This window comes from Anabrus simplex, chromosome 6 (genome assembly GCF_040414725.1).
Source record: "Anabrus simplex isolate iqAnaSimp1 chromosome 6, ASM4041472v1, whole genome shotgun sequence".
Taxonomy (NCBI): Eukaryota; Metazoa; Arthropoda; class Insecta; order Orthoptera; family Tettigoniidae; genus Anabrus; species Anabrus simplex.
The window spans coordinates 244937701-244957997 of NC_090270.1; the positions used below are offsets into that span (position 1 = coordinate 244937701).

General features: G+C 42.8%; 1 protein-coding gene across 1 annotated transcript in view; it reads right to left on the reverse strand.

The window, feature by feature from the left end:
• Positions 1–11012, reverse strand: part of LOC136876390 (serpin B6) — a 106815-nt gene extending 95803 nt beyond the window's left edge. The window contains exon 1 of the mRNA XM_067150304.2: positions 10831–11012. Within this exon, the coding sequence (XP_067006405.1) occupies positions 10831–10861 (31 nt within the window). The 5' untranslated portion in view covers positions 10862–11012. The remainder of the gene's footprint in view (positions 1–10830) is intronic.
• Between the last annotated feature and the right edge of the window lie 9285 nt (positions 11013–20297).

Here is a 20297-nt window from a genome sequence, read left to right on the forward strand (position 1 = left end):
TGGATATTCCGTCGCCAAGGGGGTGAAAAGGGGGGAGGTGAATTTTTGAAATGAGTGTATCTATATTTCAAAACTTTAAAAGTTTACAGATCTTGGTGGCGGTTTAGTCAGTAATTTGTTAATTGTATGTGTTTGATGCTTAATTTTAACGTCAGAGAAGTGTTTATTTAAGTTGTCTAGTGATATAACTTATCTACGTTACAATAGTTAGGTTCATTTTTCCCTATTCCCATGGAGCGAAGCTCTCGCCATGTGCTTCGTGCATTCAAATTATTACTGGCTAGCTCTTGCTAGTGAAAGAATTTCTTATTTCGGATCATTAGGTACTTTAATTTTGATGCACAGAGACCGATAGTGTTCAAGAACATCAGATGAGCTGGTTCATCTATATAGCCGATGTAATGATTCTCGATGGGATGGGATGGGATGGGATGGGATGGGATGGGATGGGATGGGATGGGATGGGATATCATGCGTTTAACGTCGTTAGTTAGCCATGGTGAGGGAGGTCTAGATACTTTAACTCTACGTTTCTGAGCATGCTTATCGAGGAGACCAAGTAAGAAGGAATTTAACTTTTGTAGTCTCATATCAATATCATCTATTAATTATGTCGTTCCAAGGAGAATTAGAAGTATTCAGTCTAAAGTCACGCATATTTATATGTGCAATGTCCCTGTAAGTGATGTATTTCTTTTTATATTTTGACACTTTAAGAGAATATGACAGGTGTATCAAGTCATGCTTAGAAATGCATGGAATAGGAGTATGACCATGAGAAAAAGTTTTATGAGGATTATTCGCAACCATTAAATTAAGAAGGGTATGAGATGATGAGATGGTTCCGATAGTGTGATTAGTCGGTTGTGGTGGTAATACTGTCATGTTACATGACTTCGTTTCACTTGTCTGCAGTAATATGTCAGTATTGAAGTTCCCGAATATTAATACGTGTTCATAAGTTGGTAATAGTAGATGTAGAATCTCTTCAAAATCAGTCATATGCCCTACTCTGGGGGGGGGGGGTTATACAACACCAATTAATAACTTTACTGGGGAAATAACTGCCTCCATCAACATGAACTCAGGTCTCGGCTCAGCGGAGAGGCCAGATGTGCAAACTAATTTACAACTGATATCGTCTCTACAAGAGACTCCATGGCTCAGGCGGCAGCACGCCGGCCTCTCACCGCTGGGTTCCGTGGTTCAAATCCCGGTCACTCCATGCGAGTTTTGTGCTGGACAAAGCGGAGGCGGGACAGGTTTTTCTCCGGGTACTCCGGTTTTCCCTGACATCTTTCATTCCAGCGACACTCTCCAACATCACTTCATTTCATCTGTCAGTCATTAATCATTGCCCCAGAGGAGTGCGACAGGCTTCGGCAGCCGGGACAATTCCTATCCTCGCCGCTCGATGAGGGCTTCATTCATTCCATTCCTGACCCGGTCAAATGACTGGAAACAGGCTGTGGATTTTCTTTTTCATCGTCTCTACAGTATAAAACTACTACTCCTCCTCCTCTCCTGTCATCTGTCATGCCTGCATAGACGATATCCGTGTTATATCTACCGTGCTACTAGGAATGGACTTCCTCAACCTTTCACTTACTCGAGCAATATGCACGTTGCTGTCTTGAAGTGGAGTTCAGTCTGCTTTCGTGAGCGCACCAGGCAGGTCGTGCTAGCTGCGCTCCTCGCAAGTGGTTACACATTTGACTCGGGCAATCGGAACACAGTGTAGTAAACGTTGTTTGTTTGTGTTACGAATCTCATACTTTTTCAGTTTACTGCAGTGTATTGTACATAAGTGAACAGTGTTTTACTGATGGACGGTGGAACATACGGGGAGGGAGGCCCTCCCCCTATTCAACCGAACAATGCCATAGCGGATTTTCCCACGCCTTCTTTACATTCTACACTGAAGGCAGCTCTCCTCACCCTCAATGAAGACCAGCATTACGACGTAGAAATGGAGCGTCCAAGCAATTCAGTTCAGAAGCGTCAGATGGATCACCAGCCACACAACAAGGAAAAAAAGTTAGCGACACCCACTTCTGAATTACAAGATAAACCATCTTTGCTATCTTCAGATAAACTTCCGAGTACAGTTAACACGCGCCCCTCCCCCTATGCGAACAACAAAAACAATAGATACAAGGACGATTCTCCTGGTCCATTCTATATTTACGTAGATGGTAAGGCAGGCAATATTGGAAAATTTCATCCAATGGGATTAGGTAAATTGCTTTACAGTAGTCTGCCAACACTTAGGCCTAGTATTTTGAACATTAGCCCCATTGGACGGAACAGAATCAAGATTGACCTAAAAACAGCTCGCGCTGCTAACTTACTTGTAGAGTTCTCCCTGTTTGCTGAGAAACAATTGGAAGCTTATGTTCCAACTCATGTAATTACTCGCCAAGGAGTTATCCGTAATGTTGATGTCAGTCTAAGTGACGAAGAGCTCATACAAAACATTTGTTCGCCGATTAGCATTCTCAGGGTACGCCGTATGATGAAGAAAATCCATCACAATGGTACACAAGAGAGTATCCCTCTTCAGACATGTGTAGTACAATTCGATTCCCAGTTTTTGCCGGACAGTGTGTCTATTTACGGTATGCGGTGTGAGGTCACCCCATACGTTGCTCCTGTACGCCAATGTTTTAAGTGTTTACGGTTTGGCCACACTCAGCTATATTGCCGTTCAACAGGAAGATGCGCTAAATGTGGTAATCAGCACCCTGTAGAACAGTGCTCATCCTTGCAATTAGTGTGTGTACATTGTAATGGTGCACATACTGCCACAAGTAAAGATTGTCCAGAATACTCTAAATAGCACAAGGTGAACGAACTATCAGCTACTAGGAATATTCCTTTTAAGGACGCACTCAACGTTTTGGAACACCGACCCTACGCAGAGGTAGTGGGATCAACCCTTCCCATCGCAGATGAACGGACCTTTCCCTCGCTCCCAACGCAGCGCTCTAATAGATTTACTGCCTTCAAAAAACCTCGCCTAGCCCCACCACCTGTCTCTCGTGCTTATGAGCAACCACCTCTGTTTTATTCCCCTCATGAACTTCCACAAGGCCCCATCAGACAAAATCCCTACCCACCTCAACCTCATCGTATTCCCTCCCAAATGACCGTGGATAACTGTGTTACAAATACTAATTCTCCTTTTGTGGTGGATGTCTTAATATCCAATGTTCACAATCTTATTGTACATATTCTACAAGGAATAACTTCATCTTCGACAAGCCCTCCAACGTCAGAAGAATTACGTGAAATGATTTCTCGGTGCATTAACAATGGCAATTAATCTAAAAATATTACAGTGGAACGCTCATTCTTTGACAGCTAACAAAGACAGTTTATTAAAGGAGATTCATGACAGGCAGATTTCTGTCGTAGCCATATCTGAAAGTTGGACATCTCCAGATCTGGAGGTGCGGTTTAGAGGCTTCAGAGTGTACAGAGATGATCGTGTGGATGGTTACGGTGAAGCAGTTCTCCTTGTTTCCTCTCAAGTACGACATAAGATGATCCATCTGAATTTTAGACAAGTGCCGTCTTTCCAGGCCGTAGCTGTACGGATAGACTTGCCTCCCAAGCCTTTTACCCTGTTATCAATGTATTGCCCTCCTCGATGTGTGATTGAGCTTAACGAATGGTACACTCTGATATCACAACTCGACCCGCCATACTTAATATGTGGAGATCTGAATGCACATTGTGAAGCCTGGGGTTGTGCGTTCACCGATACTGCGGGTACTGCCCTATTGAACACCTTCGACGAATTTAACTTTGTTATTTTAAATTATGGATCTCCAACTCTCGTCCCTCGACTTGGACAGCGTCCTTCTGCTGTTGATGTTACATTGTGTTCTTCTACACTCTTGAATACAGTGTCTTGGAAAACTTTGCCATATGTCATCGGTTCGGACCATTATGCGATTGAAATTTTGTTGCATACTCTTTATATCTCACCATGCACTATTTACCCATCCACCAAATGGAATACAAAACTTGCAGACTGGTGCGCCTACACTTCTAAAATCGACAACGATCTCCAGTTATTGTGGACTCCGTTAACCCCGTTAGAAGACTATACTGCTTTCCTGAAAATAATAAATTCTGCCGCCCACGTTTCAATACCTGAAAAGCACCCATACACTCTTAAAAGAGGACCTCCAACCCCTTGGTGGGACCGAGGATGTTCATTGATGATTGCAAAGCGTAAGCAAGCTTTTGCCCAGTACCGACGCCAACCTACTTGGAATAATTATGTGTTGTACCAACAGACGAATGCCAAAGTGAAACGTTACTTAAAAGAACGAAAACGTCAAAGCTGGAGGAGTTTTTGTGAACGTATTAATAAAGATACACCTTTAACTACAATATGGTCGCAAATCAGAGGCCTCCGGAAAGATAGCCACACTACATCCTTTCCGTCCAACATTGCAGAGCTGGGAGAACAGTTTGTTGACATTATTGCACCCCCGTTCGTGCCTCCACCCATAGATACAATGGATGACGTCTGCGATGATCCCAATCACTTCCTCACACGACCATTTACATTGCATGAGTTTCAGCGGGCTCTTAAAGACTGTAACAATACTGCTCCGGGAAAGGACAACATACAATACTCCATGCTTAGTAAATTGCCTCTCTCGGCTCAAATTCTCCTTGTCCAGATTTTTAATTCCATATGGACACATGGCCCACTACCGGCAGACTGGACTACTCAAATAGTAGCCTGGTAAGAATCCTCAAGATGCAGCATCTTACCGACCAATAGTTTTATCCTCTTGCGTGGTTAAAACACTAGAGCGGATGGTTAAAAACAGATTAGAGTGGTTTCTGGAACACAACGGGTTACTGCCTGTATCTCAACATGGATTTCGAAGAGGACGCGGAACCATGGATCATCTCAGCTTACTCACCACTGACATCGAGCGTACTTTTCAAACTCGGGGTTATCTGGCCGCACTTTGCTTAGACATTGGTTCTGCTTACGACAATGTGGACGTATCTCTACTGCTGCGTAAGTTAGCAGCCTTGAAACTACCAAGAACTCTTATCTTCGGCATTGCAACTTTGATTAAAGAACGCACTATATACGTTCGGAACGGCCCTACTTTTATTGGACCGCGTACAGTCTCTAAAGGCCTTCCACAGGGCAGTGTATTAAGTCCCTTACTCTATGCTATCTACACCTCTGACTTGGACGCAATATTTAGTCCCGCCATCCGTGTTTTGCAATATGCTGATGACGTCTGCATTTATACATCTTCAACCAATTTGACAATTACTCTTCAGCGTCTGCACACAGCATCACAATGTCTTCAAGAATGGACTACACAGAGTGGACTTGCACTTTCTCCTACAAAATCATCTGTCACTATATTCACCAAACAGAAACTGATTCTTCCGTCTCATACAATTCAACTTGGACCATATTCTTTTCCTGTGAAGTCTACTGTACGCCTCCTGGGGATGCATTTGGATAGCAAACTCACTTGGAGTGGACATATTGCTTACATCCAGACACGGGCACTGCGTGCACTGAACGTCCTTCGTTTCTTAACCCGCACTTGGTGGGGCGCTGCTCCCGCTTCTTTGCTAATCCTTTACCGTTCCTTGATACGGACAGTTATTGACTATGGCAGTATGTTTTACAGCAACGCTCCGAAGTATGTTCTGGAGAAATTAAATGTCCTACAATTTCGTGCTCTCAGAGTATGTCTTGGTGCTATGTCGTCAACGCCTACAAATGCTCTACAGGTCGAAGCTCATGAACAACCCCTGCACTTGAGAAGGAAACTACTGGCAACACAATTTCTCCTTCAACGTTCTACTCTGGAGGATCACCCGTTATTCAAGAGCCTACAACTTCTACATAACCAGTATCGCGAACGTCATGGAAAACATCCACCTCTACTTTTAGAATGTTTAAGAGAACTGAAGTTCTGTCTACCCTTGACTTTGAAGTCCCACACAATTCCGGCATTCCATTTTAACTACGCCTGTTCGATATCTCCAGCTTCCACATATTATGTCCCCAGGTACCTACTAGGAAAACCTGCTCCAAATAAACACGTAATTGATTTTATTGAATCTACTTGGTCCGACTACATCCACATTCATACCGACGGTGCAAAGTTTACAGATTCAGTTGGTTTTGCATATTTTTGCGTGCAAACACAGGAATATGGCCGTTTTTCTCTTCCCTTTGAAGGATCCATCTACACTGCTGAACTTGTCGCCATCCGGGAGGCACTGTATTACTCACAATCCAGAAATTTCCCCAAGATACTTATCATTTCAGATTCTCAAAGTGCTATTAGGAAATTGGGACATCCTCGACGAAACATACGAACACACTCCTACATCTATGAAATATTAGAATTATCGTCTGTCATGAAATCGCGCGGAAAATGTGTGTCATTTTTATGGGTGAAAGGACACTCAGGACTTCCATACAATGAACTGGTTGACAGTCTGGCCAAACAAGGTGCACGTACTGGCTTATTCCTTTCATTACACCTCCCCTGTACTGATTTTTATGTTACTAGTAGAAGGAAAACTTATGTTGAATGGACAGCTCTGTGGAACAGGACTACTCAACACAAAGGACGATACTATGCCTGCATTCAACCAGCTATCCCTCACAAACCATGGTATCAAGACGTCAGATGGGCCCGAGGCCAAGTAACTACCATTATTCGGATGAGGTTCAACCATGCTTCATTTCCCGCTCACCTCAACAGGATTGGAGTTCTCCAATCAGCACAATGTCCGTGTAGCGCAAGAAACGCGGGAGATGTGAACCACATTATCTTCGAGTGCAGTAGAACTGTATCCTTTCGCAGAGAATTGTTCGCTACCCTTGTGCACCTTCGGGTTCCCTTACCCAGAAATATTCAGCTATTACTGGCAACTGGAGACTTACGTGTGTACAGTGCAATTGTAACATTCTTCACAAAAACTGGTGTTAATATCTAAAGTGTAAGTGTCTTTATTTCAAGTGTGTTTTGCTTCCTGTTTGCTCTGTTCTAGGTCATTTCTGTTATTTTGTATGTCTTTTAACTTGTTGTCCCTTTTTATTTCTCTTTTCTGTAACAATTTTTTATCATTGTACATTATTGATGGCCAAATGTCCTATGGACGAAGGTCAAAATAAAGAGAGAGAAGAAAAAAAAGAAGTGGAGTTCTAAGCTCGTCAACAAGGGCGTCAATATGATATGTATATATTATTTAATTCTTCTACAAGTTACTTTACGCCGCATCGACTCAGATAGGTCTTACGGCAGCGGTAGGGCAGGAAGCAGACGTCCGTGGCCTTAATTAAGGTACAGCCCCAGCATTTGCCTGGTGTGAAAATGGGAAACCACGGAAAACCATCTTCAGGGCTGCCGACATTGGGGTTTGAACCCACTATCTCCCGAATACTGGGTACTGGCCGCACTTAATATAATCATTTGTAATATTTACAATATGCTGGTGATTAGATTGCTGATTGCTCGTGGGCTGGGTATTTGTGTTCGTTTTAATAAACATCATCATTTGCCACAAAACGTTAAACTATGGACCACCACAGAAACACGCAGTAATATATTACTTCACACAAGTTTGGCGTCAACAAGCAACCGGCCGTAAAACTGGGCTTAATCGGCATGTAGTGCTGACTCCAAGTAATTGGGAAAAGACCAAGAAGATGATGATCAACCCTAGTTGGGTTCTGAGAGAAAATCTGGTGCCTGTGCAAATCCAATTCCATAATATATTTATCTATTGATACTCTTGCATACTAAAAAGAAACTCAGGTACGCCAAAGTATGTGGGTTCAGTAGCATACAGATTATAATAATTATTACTATTATTAATTGCATGGCTTCAGCTACAGTATACATGCATTTTAATTTGACGCCACCTGGCTGCCTGCTCATCAATTTCGACGTTCAGTTTTACTCGTGGCCTACTCGATGACAGAGTAAACCTAATTTATTTTGGACGCCTGTGGCCGAGTTTTAATGTATTTTTTCGCGTGAATACCAATTGTGTCACCAGAGATTACTTACATGCCGACACGGAGTACTGAATGGATTTAAATCCGCGCTTCAAAATCAGATTCGTGGCAGTAGAAGTACGTCCAACCCTTACCCCTTTTCTCTACGGGGTCGGGTATGACGTGAGATGAATCTTCATAGCGAGTTTTTATGATCGGCTGCCCTTCCTGACGTCAACTTCAGAGGAATAAAATGAAATGAATGGCGTAACATATTAAGATAAGAAAAGAGAGGGCGAAACCCGGCTCCGGCACATAGCCTACTCCTGTCGAATAGCATCAAGGGGTATACTCAAGGTTTAACGTCAACATACGACGTCAGATGCTCTGCAGTTTAATCCAGGCTTTTGGCGCGCAATCTAGTGATTAAGAATTTTGTACCACCGCCTCTCCTACCCTTCCGGCCAGCATTCTGATCGTCAATATTTTTTTGACCACTGGGGCTCGAACCGGCTAACCTTAACGTTAATGGCCACCAGGCCAGCTTGGCCGTGACAGGAGATATTTAAAGAATATAACCGCAGGGAATGGCGAGGTGGGGAATGTCTCACTTCATTTCCCTTCCGCGGGTTTCTCCATTATAACGTCACAGACTGACGCAAACAGCCTATAGGATTTTCCGTTCTAATGAACAAACTCCTAGGAAGGGACGGGAAGACGTTGGTTTGACTAAAACGAGCCATATCATAACAATATAATTATTATTATAACTTCTGTCAACTGAAAGGTTTTAGAGCTGGTGGTTACTGGCTGCAGAATGGCTGAATGGTTATCTCAGAGGCCTTCGGTTCAGAGAGCCCCGGACGGGAGATTTTAAATGTGTATGATGAACCCCTCTGAGTCGGGACACTTCATTTGTGTGTTCGTTTTTTATACTCATATATTCACTTGTATACAAAACACCACACACCTGGGTACAAGCAATAGTGAGCACATCCATCTATATAAGGTTGTTGTCAGGAAGGGTATCCGGCCATAAAACTGGGGCCTAATCCCCACCAAGTGCTGAGCCCAATAAATTGGGGAAAAGGCTAAAGACTATTTTTAAAGTGGCCCAAGTTGACGGGTTCGACCCTGACTCAGTCCACAGGCATTTGATGGTGCTTAAATACGCCAGTCTAGTTCCAGTAGATTTACCGGTACGTGAATGAGCTCCCGAGGGACAAAATTCCAGCACCTCGGCGTCCAAAAACCGTAAAAGTAGTTAATTAAACTTAAAAATAATGATAGTATAGTAGTAGTAGTAGTTGTTGTTGTTGTTTCAGATTAGCCATTCAAACAGTGGGGAGGGAACCGAAGAGGGGTGAATATCGTCAAGTCAGGAATGCGAAGCTGGAACAAATGGATCAAGTATTTAAGATGTATTCTGTCTAGAGTTGATAGTATAGAAAATGTAATGTATTATCGGCACACTTTTTCTGGATATATTTACACCCTAGTGCTGAATCAGTAGACCTCGGCAGTCTTCGAGATTCGTACTGGCAACCTTTCAAACACAACTATGAATCGCTTATGCATCGCTGTGCGACATCTGGCGTACACTTTACGTTCTAGTGCTGTTGTTGTTTACACAGCAAAGCCAAACTGTAGAATTCATTCTAGGAACAAGATTCGCATCAAGAAATGTTATATAATGTGTGTGTGTATCAGTTGTTGGCTTAAGATAATAACGGTTTCATGTGGCTATTTCCAGCCCGGAGGCAGCCCTTGTAAGGCAGACCCTCCGACGAGGGTGAGTGGCATCTGTCATGTATAAGATACCGTACTGCGTGTTATTGCAGTGAAGAATACCGGTAGTGTTGTTTAGTGTATGAGCTGCAGGCATCTTCGGGACAGTACAAACGCCTAGTCCATGGGCCAATGGAATTAACCATTTATGGTTAAAATCTCCAACTCGGCCAGGAATCGAACCCGAGGCCCTCTGAACCCAAGAGCTCTACGCTGACCATTCAGCCAAGGAGCCGGAGAGAACAGCAATGATAAACTATTACGTTTTGGTGAGCTATAGGCCTCCCAGAATTTTACACCTAGGGTACGGGCTTAACGAACTGATTTATAGACAATCAGTGTATCCATGAATAAGATCCTCGGTTCAAAATAGTAAAAATGAAATGGCGCATCGCTTTTACTGCCGGGAGTGTCCAAGGACATGTTCGGCTCGTCAGGTGCAGGTCTTTCGATTTGACTCCCTTAGGCGACCTGCGCGTCATGATGAGGATGAAATTATTATGACACATACACCCAGCCCCCGTACCAAAGAAATAACCAATGATGGTTAAAATTCCCGACCCTGCCGGGAATCGAACCCGGGACCCTTGTGACCAAACCATTTAGCCATGGAGCCACACGGTTCAAAATGGCAACTGTTAGCTACACAAAAACAGTAGTTGGTCCCACTATAGGGTTTATACTGAACGAATATCAGACTCCATTAGACTATTGGTGTGCCAATACCACGTTTGAGGAAAGTACGCTTTAAAACACACTGGACGGCTCAAGTTTTCCTCATGCGTAGAAGAAACTCATTACTGTGGACTAGAAATGTTTAATTCATTGATCACGTTCATTATGTGTACAATTTATCGACGAAAACACTATTTACTAATTCTGGAGTCAATTAAATAGCGGAAAATCAGAAGGTCAAAGACAATCTACAAACTCACGGCTTAATACCTTGTCCTTTTCTCGAAAGAAATATATATGAAGCTTTAGATTAAACAGTGTTAGTACTTTTATAGTGACGAAGCCTAACTTACCCGCTACAGACATCTGACCGGCCAGCTTCATCACTCTTGCAGCTCTCGACGACACCACCGCACAAAACCGTGTGATTGACAAACACCTTGTTAGTTATACACTCTCCTTGCCAAGCCTCATCTTCCTCGGTCACGTGACAACGAGGAAGGAAGTGGCGGAGCGAGTCTGTGGCTTGCAGAAGACCTGACTCACCTCACCGGAGATGAAGTGCTCTGCATCTCAGGGACGTCGAGACAGGCAGGTGGCCACTCCCTCGTTCAACTCCCCGCCACTAGATTCAAATATTCACACGCAAGTTTATATTATAAGCGAACCTTTTCTTGATACCTGGAGCTCCCTACTGCTGAATCGGTAGACCTCGGTTATCTTCGAGATTCGTATTGGCAACCTTTGAAACACAAATTATGAATCGCCGTGAGACATCTGGCGTACACTTCACGTACTAGTACTGTTGTTGTTTACAAAACAATGCCAAACTATAGAATTCATGCCAGGAACAAGATTCGCAACGAGAAATGTTATATAATGTGTGTGTCACACAGTTGTTGGCTTAAGATAATAAAAGTTTAGTAAATTAATATCGATCGGTCATATTATCGTTTCAATTCAGATTTAATTTCCATTCAGTTGGCAGCATAACCGGAACCGGGAGAGCTTCCTCCTTACTCCTTACCTCCGTAAAAATTGGGATCAAGAAAAGGTTCGCGTATAATACAAGTTTTGGTAGTATTATCAGCTCCATGGCCTAGGGGTAGTGAGCTTGTTTCTTCCCACAGAGCCGGGCTGAGTGGCTCAGACGGTTAAGGCGCTGGCCTTCTGACCCCAACTTGGCAGGTTCGATCCTGGCTCAGTCCGGTAGTATTTGAAGGTGCTTGAATACGTCAGCCTCGTGTCGGTAGATTTACTGGCACGTAAAAGAACTCCTGCGGGACTAAATTCCGGCACCTCGGCGTCTCCGGAAACCGTAAAAGATTAGTTAGTAGGACGTAAAACAAATAACATTATTATCTTCCCAGAGACTCCGGGATCGATTCTCAGCCAGGCCAGGGACAGTTAACCGGATCTGGGGGCAGGTTCGAGGTTCATTCAGCCTACAGGACAGCTTCTTGTTCCTAGAATTTTCCCAGCTTCCTGGAGTTGGTACTCTTTTAGCAGATTTGAGTCAGTTCTACAGCCAGACATCCGTTGTGACGCCAGCCCTATATGGAGGAATGTATTCACTACTGTATCTCTTGTGATTGGCAGTGTGTTGTGTTGCACGGGGCAAGTTGACCGTGCGGTTAAGGGGGCGCAGCTGTGAGCTTGCATCCGGGAGATAGTGTGTTCAAACCCCACTGTCGGCAGCCCTGAAGATGGTTTTCCTGTTTTCACACCAGGCAAATGCTGGGGCTGTACCTTAATTAAGGCCACAGCCGCTTCCTTTCCATTCCCAGGCCTTTCCTATCCCATCGTCGCCATAAGACCATTCTGTCGGTAAAAGTAAAAGAAAAATGTGTTTGTTGTGTGGAAATGAAGAGGTAAGCTTTAACACGAACACAAACACGTATTCTCCGAGATATGTGAATTAATCATACTCAGTAATAACGCTCGATCCGGCCGGAAATCGAACCCAGAGTTCTCTGCACCGAAAGCCACTACGCTGACCACTCAGCCAAGAAGTCGAATGCTTTTTAAATAATATTAATGTCCGCCTCTGTGATGTAGTGGTTAATGCAATTAGATGTCACCTCTGGAGGCCCGGTTTCGATACGCCACTTTGCCACGAAAATTGAAAAGTGGTACGAGGGCTGGAACGAGGTCCAGTCAGCCTCGGGAGATCAAATGAAAAGAGAGGGTTCGGTTCCCATCTCAGCCATCCTCGAAGTGGTTTTCCGTGGTTTCCGACTTCTTCTCCAGGTAACTTAAGGCTACGGCCGCTTCCTTTCTTCTTCCTTGCCTATACCATCCAATCTTCCCATCCTCCACAAGGCCCCTTATTTAGCATAGCAGGTGAGGTCACCTAGGCGAGATACTGGTCCTTCTCCCCAGTTGTATCCCAGACCAAATAGTTCACGTTTCAGGACACTCCCCTTCAGACGGTAGAGATATGGCCGACTTTACATAAGACCGCGGCGTTCGACCTTGCAACCCCACACTTCTCTAGCCTGGGATGGCCACGTGTTTGCTTCGCTACGAAAGGAATTGAAATAAGGAAATAAAGTATTTGTTATTATCAGCATGAAGGTGAAAAGATAGTGAGGAGTGAGCACATGGAGTAACAAAACCAATTCCCTCTCAATTTTTATTGGACACGTTTACAGAAATATACTGTAATACCACAAGTAGGCCTACTCTAACAAAGAATAGCGAGTTTTCTGTGATTAGTAATGAGAAGTTACTCGTTCAGTCCTCAACTTCCTGTAATTATTTAACAAAATGTTACTCATTGTTAAGACAATACTTGTAACTATTGTCATAACATTACATCTACAGGCACAAGTTTTCTCTGCAATTTCTCACAATTCAATATCTGATAAAATGGCAAGTAGACTAAGATGCTGAATTACTTGGCGTTGATCGTTACATTTACATTTTAAAAATGGTTCCTCAAACTTATCAGAAATTTAAATAATGTTATTTGCTTTTCGTCCCACCAACTACTTTCACGGATTTCAGAGACGCCGAGGTGCCGGAATTTAGTCCCGCAAGAGTTATTTTACGTGCCAGTAAATCAACCGACACGAGGCTGACGTATTTGAGCGCCTTCAAATACCACCGGACTGAGCCAGGATCGAACCTGCTTAGTTGGGGTCAGAAGGCCAGCGCCTCAACCGTCTGAGCCACTCAGCCCGGCTTATCGGAAATTAGTGCCTGCCTAATTCCATCAACATGTTTACTCACTGATATAATAAAATCTACAGGAACTGAAAGTCCACCCCTATTTATTTGATTGAAGTAGCTGTCATTTATTTGCTCTTTATTTCTCAGCAAAGCCAAACATTCTTCACATTTTATTTTTGAGCAGTGCTTGAACGAAATGTAGCCACGGGCATAAATAAAACCTGACTCATCAAAATATATGTTTTCGGTATACTTGTCTTCTAAAATACTGTAAAAGGTATCGTCAACAGTAACTGACGAAAGGCTGCTTGTACTTTTTCTGGAATTTGTATCGGAAGAGGTCATTATAATTTCTTTGGAAAAAGTAACTGCCCCGTACCTAGCTGAATGAAGGCCAAGTACGCTTTTTAACCTTATTTCCAATTCGGCCTCCGTTACCTGAGTAACTGATATATTCTAGTTTTCCCCTGTTAATTGGCGGTATGGGCCAAACCTGGATTCTGACTGGTCACTCTGAAATTTGCCAGTTAACACATAAGAGGGTTTAACAGTATGTAGAGCATAAAATAATAATCTCACATAATACGTAGGTTGTTACGTATAATGCATTGTAATTTTCATTGGTTAAACAATATGATTTTTGAGGAGTCATTTTAGTCATTCTTTTTCCACGTGGACAACCACTGGAGGAATACCTTTAGAAAACCCAACCTTTTATCTTCGGGATTTTGAAAGGCATTTGAAGACTATTACGCTTAACAACATGGGCGAGTGGCCGCTTAATATTAACAATGGACCACCAGATTAGGATTATTCTAACAAAAATTCAGTACCTTTATAATAATACTTGTGTAGGGCAGAAACTGTAGATTCGTGAAACACGCTTGTAACCAAAGGAACCCTTTGACGTTCAAGCGAATTTGGATAAACACTTTTAAATGTTAACTTTGGTGCAGTAAATCGGACTCCGTTTTATAGATCTCACTTATGTCACTGAATGATGCTTGAGTTACCTCTTTAAAATAAGGGTTACAATCAACTGAAATTGAAATGTTTGAAAATGAGTCTAAACCTTCCCATACAAGTACAATAAATGACTTGTTAATGCCTCTTACATTCAGCCAGTTATTTCGTATATTTTTCAATACATGGACACTGTCATATAAAAAAAAGGTTTTTAGGGGGTTTCCATCAATATGGAACCAGTAATTACTATCGGAATGTTTGATTACTTCTTTGAACATAGCACGATTTACAACATTATTATCGGCTATGATGGACAAAATATTTAGTCCACAATCCTGTATTTGCCTGATAACACGTTATCAACTAGTTGGAAACCTGTTATCTGTTTCACTGGAACTAATTAACAACCACTCTCAAATTTTCAAAAGCAGAACTAACGAGAAAGACCAGAACTGTCTTAGCTAAATCGACAGATCTATTTGCAGCAACACCAAATAAATGCCCATTTTTGAAATCTAAAATTTTTTGACTTATATTTCATCCATCTGTAAATTCGCAACACTTTCTAAACTTGATAAATCTTTGACAATGTAACTTAAAAAGTTACTGTTCTCTTCATCAGCTTTCGGAGATACGGCGACGGAAGTTGACAATTTTTGTAAAACTCGGGGATGAGGTAGGGATAAAATATAAACCTAATTGCATTATGACATTTTGTAGACTGCATATAAATGAGGAATGCATTTAGAGTTGTAGTGACGTTGTATCTCGGTTTCTTTAAAAATACAAATGTAAATTGGTCATGCAGAAACGTAAATTTTTTAACAGAATCTCTGAAGTTTCATCTTCCTGGTTTTCAGGTTCAGATGTTAGGTTATCTATTAAACTATTAATCTGAACAACTAGTGAACTGATAGTAGTTTCAGGTAAGAAAAGGTCGTGGCAAAATTCTATTTCTTGGAACAACTGGCTCTACTTACTAAATAATGAATTTCGAAATATTACAGAGCCAGAGTGAAGATCATTTGCGTTAGGAATTCCGCCAACATTGATATGAATTCTGACCGTCATTGACCTTATTTTAGGTATGTTTGACACATGTAATTTATACAAAATACAGTAGTTTCCACCAGTACTTACAGACCACTCAATTTTATGCTCCGCCAATTTGTTTTGTATATTAGAAACAAAGGACTCAAAATAGTCTTAATTTTGTTCGCTTCCTCAGCTAGGGTCTTTTTACATTCTTCTGCAGACTTTGTCCGATTTTCTTCTTCTTCCCTTCTTTCACCTGGGGAGATGGTAATTGGAACCGCACAAGTTAACAATATAGGTTTCTTCCGTGTGAATTCCCGTTTTTTCCCATCACCATCCTTGTATTTTTCAACGTAGCTTACGTCTTCAGGAAGAAAGTGTTTAATACATACGAACGAATATTTGGTAGGTACCCAATTGGCTCGAGGAATGGCCCGTTCCCTTATGGCTTTCAATTGTGGATTTTTAGGAAACCCAAACACTGTCACAAATCCTTCAGTTTTTATCGATGAACGATAATTAGACTTACAATTCAGCACAAGTCTTTGGCAATGTAACCAACCACTCTACACAGATAAGCAACGGTATCATTTAATTTAGTTACAGTATTTTGAACAGAACACGAGCGCGAGACAAATCTCCCATGTAACTCAGTGGGCTACACAGAGCAGACTAGCCATTCACTGCGGGGTTGCCAATTTTTGCTCGCCGGGACTTTCTGTAAAGTCGACCATAGTAGAGGTGGGATCCCTCACCGAGTCCGGTAGGAAAATAAACCCTAGAGGGTAAACTGATTCTTCTTCTTCTTCTACTACTACCGATTTTCCCACATCTGTGTCGCACATGCGGATTTGCCCTTGTTTTACGGTCGGATGCCCTTCCTGACGCCAACCCTATATTGAGGGATGTAATCACTATTGCGTGTTTCTGTGGTGGTTGGTAGTGCAGTGCGTTGCCTGAATATGAAGATGAAAGTGTTGGGACAAACAGAAACACCCAGTCCCCGAGCCAGAAAAAATAATCACACGCGATTAAAATCCCCGACCCAGCCGGGAATAGAACCAGGAACGGAAGGTAAACGGATTAAATAAATAAATAAATAAATAAAATTATCGTGGTCTTACTGGGATATTTGCTGCGATAGATATTGCACGACCAGAGACCAAACCAAACAAACAAATAACACCAAACACATTAACACTTACCAGGATGTCTCAACAAAAGGTCGTTGCATTAAATGAATATGTTAGGCCCACGAGGGCAAGCGGAACAAATCAAGAAATTAATTACACCGACTAAAATAATAATAATAATAATAATAATAATAATAATAATAATAATAATAATAATAATAATAATAATAATAATAATAATAATAATAATAATAATAATAAATAGTAAATAATAATAAATGATAAATATTAAATAATAATAAATAATAAATAATAATAATAATAATAATAATAATAATAATAATAATAATAATAATAATAATAATAATAATAATGATCAAATTAAATAAGAAATTCATCTTTAAAGTTACAGTCCGTACAAAACCTTTGTGTCCGCCTCTGTGGTGTAGTGGTTAGCGTGATTAGCTGCCACCCCCGGAGGTCCGGGTTCGATTCCCGGCTCTGCCACGAAATATTTGAAAAGTGGTATGAGGGCTGGAACGGGGTCCACTCAGCCTCGGGAAGTCAACTGAGTAGAGGTGGGTTCGATTCCCACCTTAGCCATCCTGGAAGTGGTTTTCCGTGGTTTCCCACTTCTCCTAACTTAAGGCCACGGCCGCTTCCTTCCCTCTTCCTTGCCTGTCCCATCCAGTCTTCCCATCCCTCCACAAGGCCCCTGTTCAGCATAGCAGGTGAGGCCGCCTGGGCGAGGTACTGGTCATTCTCCCCAGTTGTATCCCCTGACCAAGAGTCTGAAGCTCCAGGACACTGCCCTTGAGGCGGTAGAGGTGGGATCCCTCGCTGAGTTCGAGATAAACCGAACCTGGAGGGTAAACAGATGATGATGATGATGATGATGATGATGATGATGATGACAAAACCTTTGTGTGATGGGCAGCAGCATTTCAGCACGTACGTGGAACAGGGAGCAAAGTGCAAAGGTCCGGAATACCTGTTAGTGTCCGGAATGATTTGTCTCGTGCAGTAATTGAACAGAAGATAGGCACTACGTGAGTTACAAGCCGAAACAGGCATCTTTCTCCATGACAACGCCAGACCGCAAGCAGCAGAGGCTGTACGGAGGCAATTTCAGCGCTGCGGGTGGGAAGTACTGAAACATCCTTCATAGCCAGTTTGAACTCATATCCAAAGTGATATAACTGTTTATTGCGAGGGAGACTGTATGGGAAACTAGAAGATATTGCCAACGCTGGAAACTTGAGAATGCAAAATTCACACATTCTCCCTAATCATTAGTAACGTGTTGTGGACGACTTCGAGCGTTACCGTAAACGTTACTTTACTCTCTGAGAATAGACATTATGTAACACAAGGGTTTCATGGCTGATAGTTTCCTCGCGTTATAGCCTACACGTGAGGAAAGCAACGGGAAACTACCTCACTCCTCATTTCCCTAGTACGCCTCTTCATTGACACCTAGGCTATTTATGACAGCTGTTGGTCGAGCTGTAGAGGAACAAACCGGCCTTTGGGCTGAATACCCAACATACATAGCCTACAAGTGGTAAACCTACTTGGAATTCCTCATAAATTCCACAGCATCTACCTTTCTAAATTCATGCCGTCACGTTTATTGTAAGTACTAGCGAATAAGCTTCCCTTCATCGAAGAATTACCACTTCCTTTCTTAATCTGTTTAGCGTCCAGGGTTTGTTTCTCCCTCGGACTCAACGAGGGATGCCACCTCTACCACCTCAAGGGCAGTGTCCTGGAACTTGAGACTTTGGGTCGAGGTGGAGGATGAAACTGGGGTGGAGTACCAGTACCTCGTCCAGGTGGCCTCACCTGCTGTGTCGAACAGGTTAGGACCATCCCGACATTTACCCCCAGGAGTAGTGGGAAACCACGGAAAACCACTTCGAGGATGGATGAGGTGGGAATCGAATCCCAGTTAACCTCCCGAGAGCTGAGTGGACTCCGTTCAAGCCCTCGTACCACTTTTCAAATTTCGTGGCAAAGCCGGGAATCGAACCCGGGCCTCCCGGGGCGGCAGCTAATCACACTAACCTCTACACCACACTAGTAATCTATCCTATCAAAAGCCTTAAATAGGTCAATCGCTACACAGTCCATTTGACACCCTGAATCGTCCGGCTCGATAACAAAACTGTTAGCATAGACAACTGGCCGAAGTGGTCGCGAGTTCGATTCCCGGTCAGATCGAAGATTTTAACTTTCATTAGTTAATTCCTACGATTTGGGGGCTGGGTTTTTGTGGCTTCTTCTGTATTACATTCCATATTAGATAGGGTCGCATTTTTATAGAAGTGCAGGTCGCCTATACGGTGGGAACTCGAAAGACCTGTACCAGGCCTCAACTTTCCCAAAGCCCACATGAAACTCATCAAGCTAACTAGTATGTAATTATCGTCGTCCTGTTTATCACCCTTTCCTTTATACGCAGGGGCTACTATAGCAAATCTCCATTCATTTGGTATAGCTCCTTCATACAGATTGTAATCAAATACGTACTTCAGGTGTGGGAGAACTACCTCTTCTTCTAACTCAACAGTAGAAATATGTTTCTGAAAAATAATTTGTGTAAAATGGCACTATGTGGAAATGTGGTGTCACAGCGCAGTACTGGCCATTCTACTAATACTAAAATGTTTTCATTCCTTCCCTGAAGGGGGAGGCGGGCCTCCTAGACGGTGATGCCGTCTCCCAGGCAGGGAGATTTGTTACGGTGAAGGAGATGCTTGAAAAAGGCAGCCGTGGCCTTTACTAGGAACTGTCCCACCATTCGCCTTAGTGCAGGAGAATGGAAAGCCACGGAAAACCATTCTCAGAACAGCCGACGGTTGGGGCCAGTCGTGAGGTCTAGCCCTGTCCCGTCTTCCGAATGCAGAGGCGTAGAGCCACGATAGAGCTGTGGCCACCCCTCCTCTGTTCGGTTGCCCGGTCAGAGTGCAGAGCTGTTGGACCATGGACCAGCCGTGGCCACTTATGTGCCGAGACCCACTCTGCATCTACCGAACGGCCATTCTACTCTGCACTATGAGATAAAGGAGAAACCAGTGGTGGAAAGAAAAGCGGGAAAAAGCCACACCAGGTAGAACTGCTGACGAATATCGGGGAATTACTGAAGTCTCTTATTTGGTTACGTTTATCGCAAAATTTATTTACACTTCACGTCCTCTCCGGAATCCACTACTTGGCAAGTTATCGAACCTATTTATATTTTTTCGAATTAGTATGTTGGGAGCAGTATGCCTCTTCTTGCTTAAGGTGGATAATTATTCATGGCACGCAATACACTCAGGCTGTAAAAATGAAAACCAGTTTTCGAAGTAGCAGTAAGTTGTAATTGCATATGTCGTACAGCTTCTTCAGTGTTATCATAAAGGCACAGTCGCATCTTCGTTACGTGTTCCGTAAAATATGAAACCCTGTCATTTTCATCCGAAAAACTTTGTTGGGATGCGAGAATGTCCATTATATTGTTAAGCATG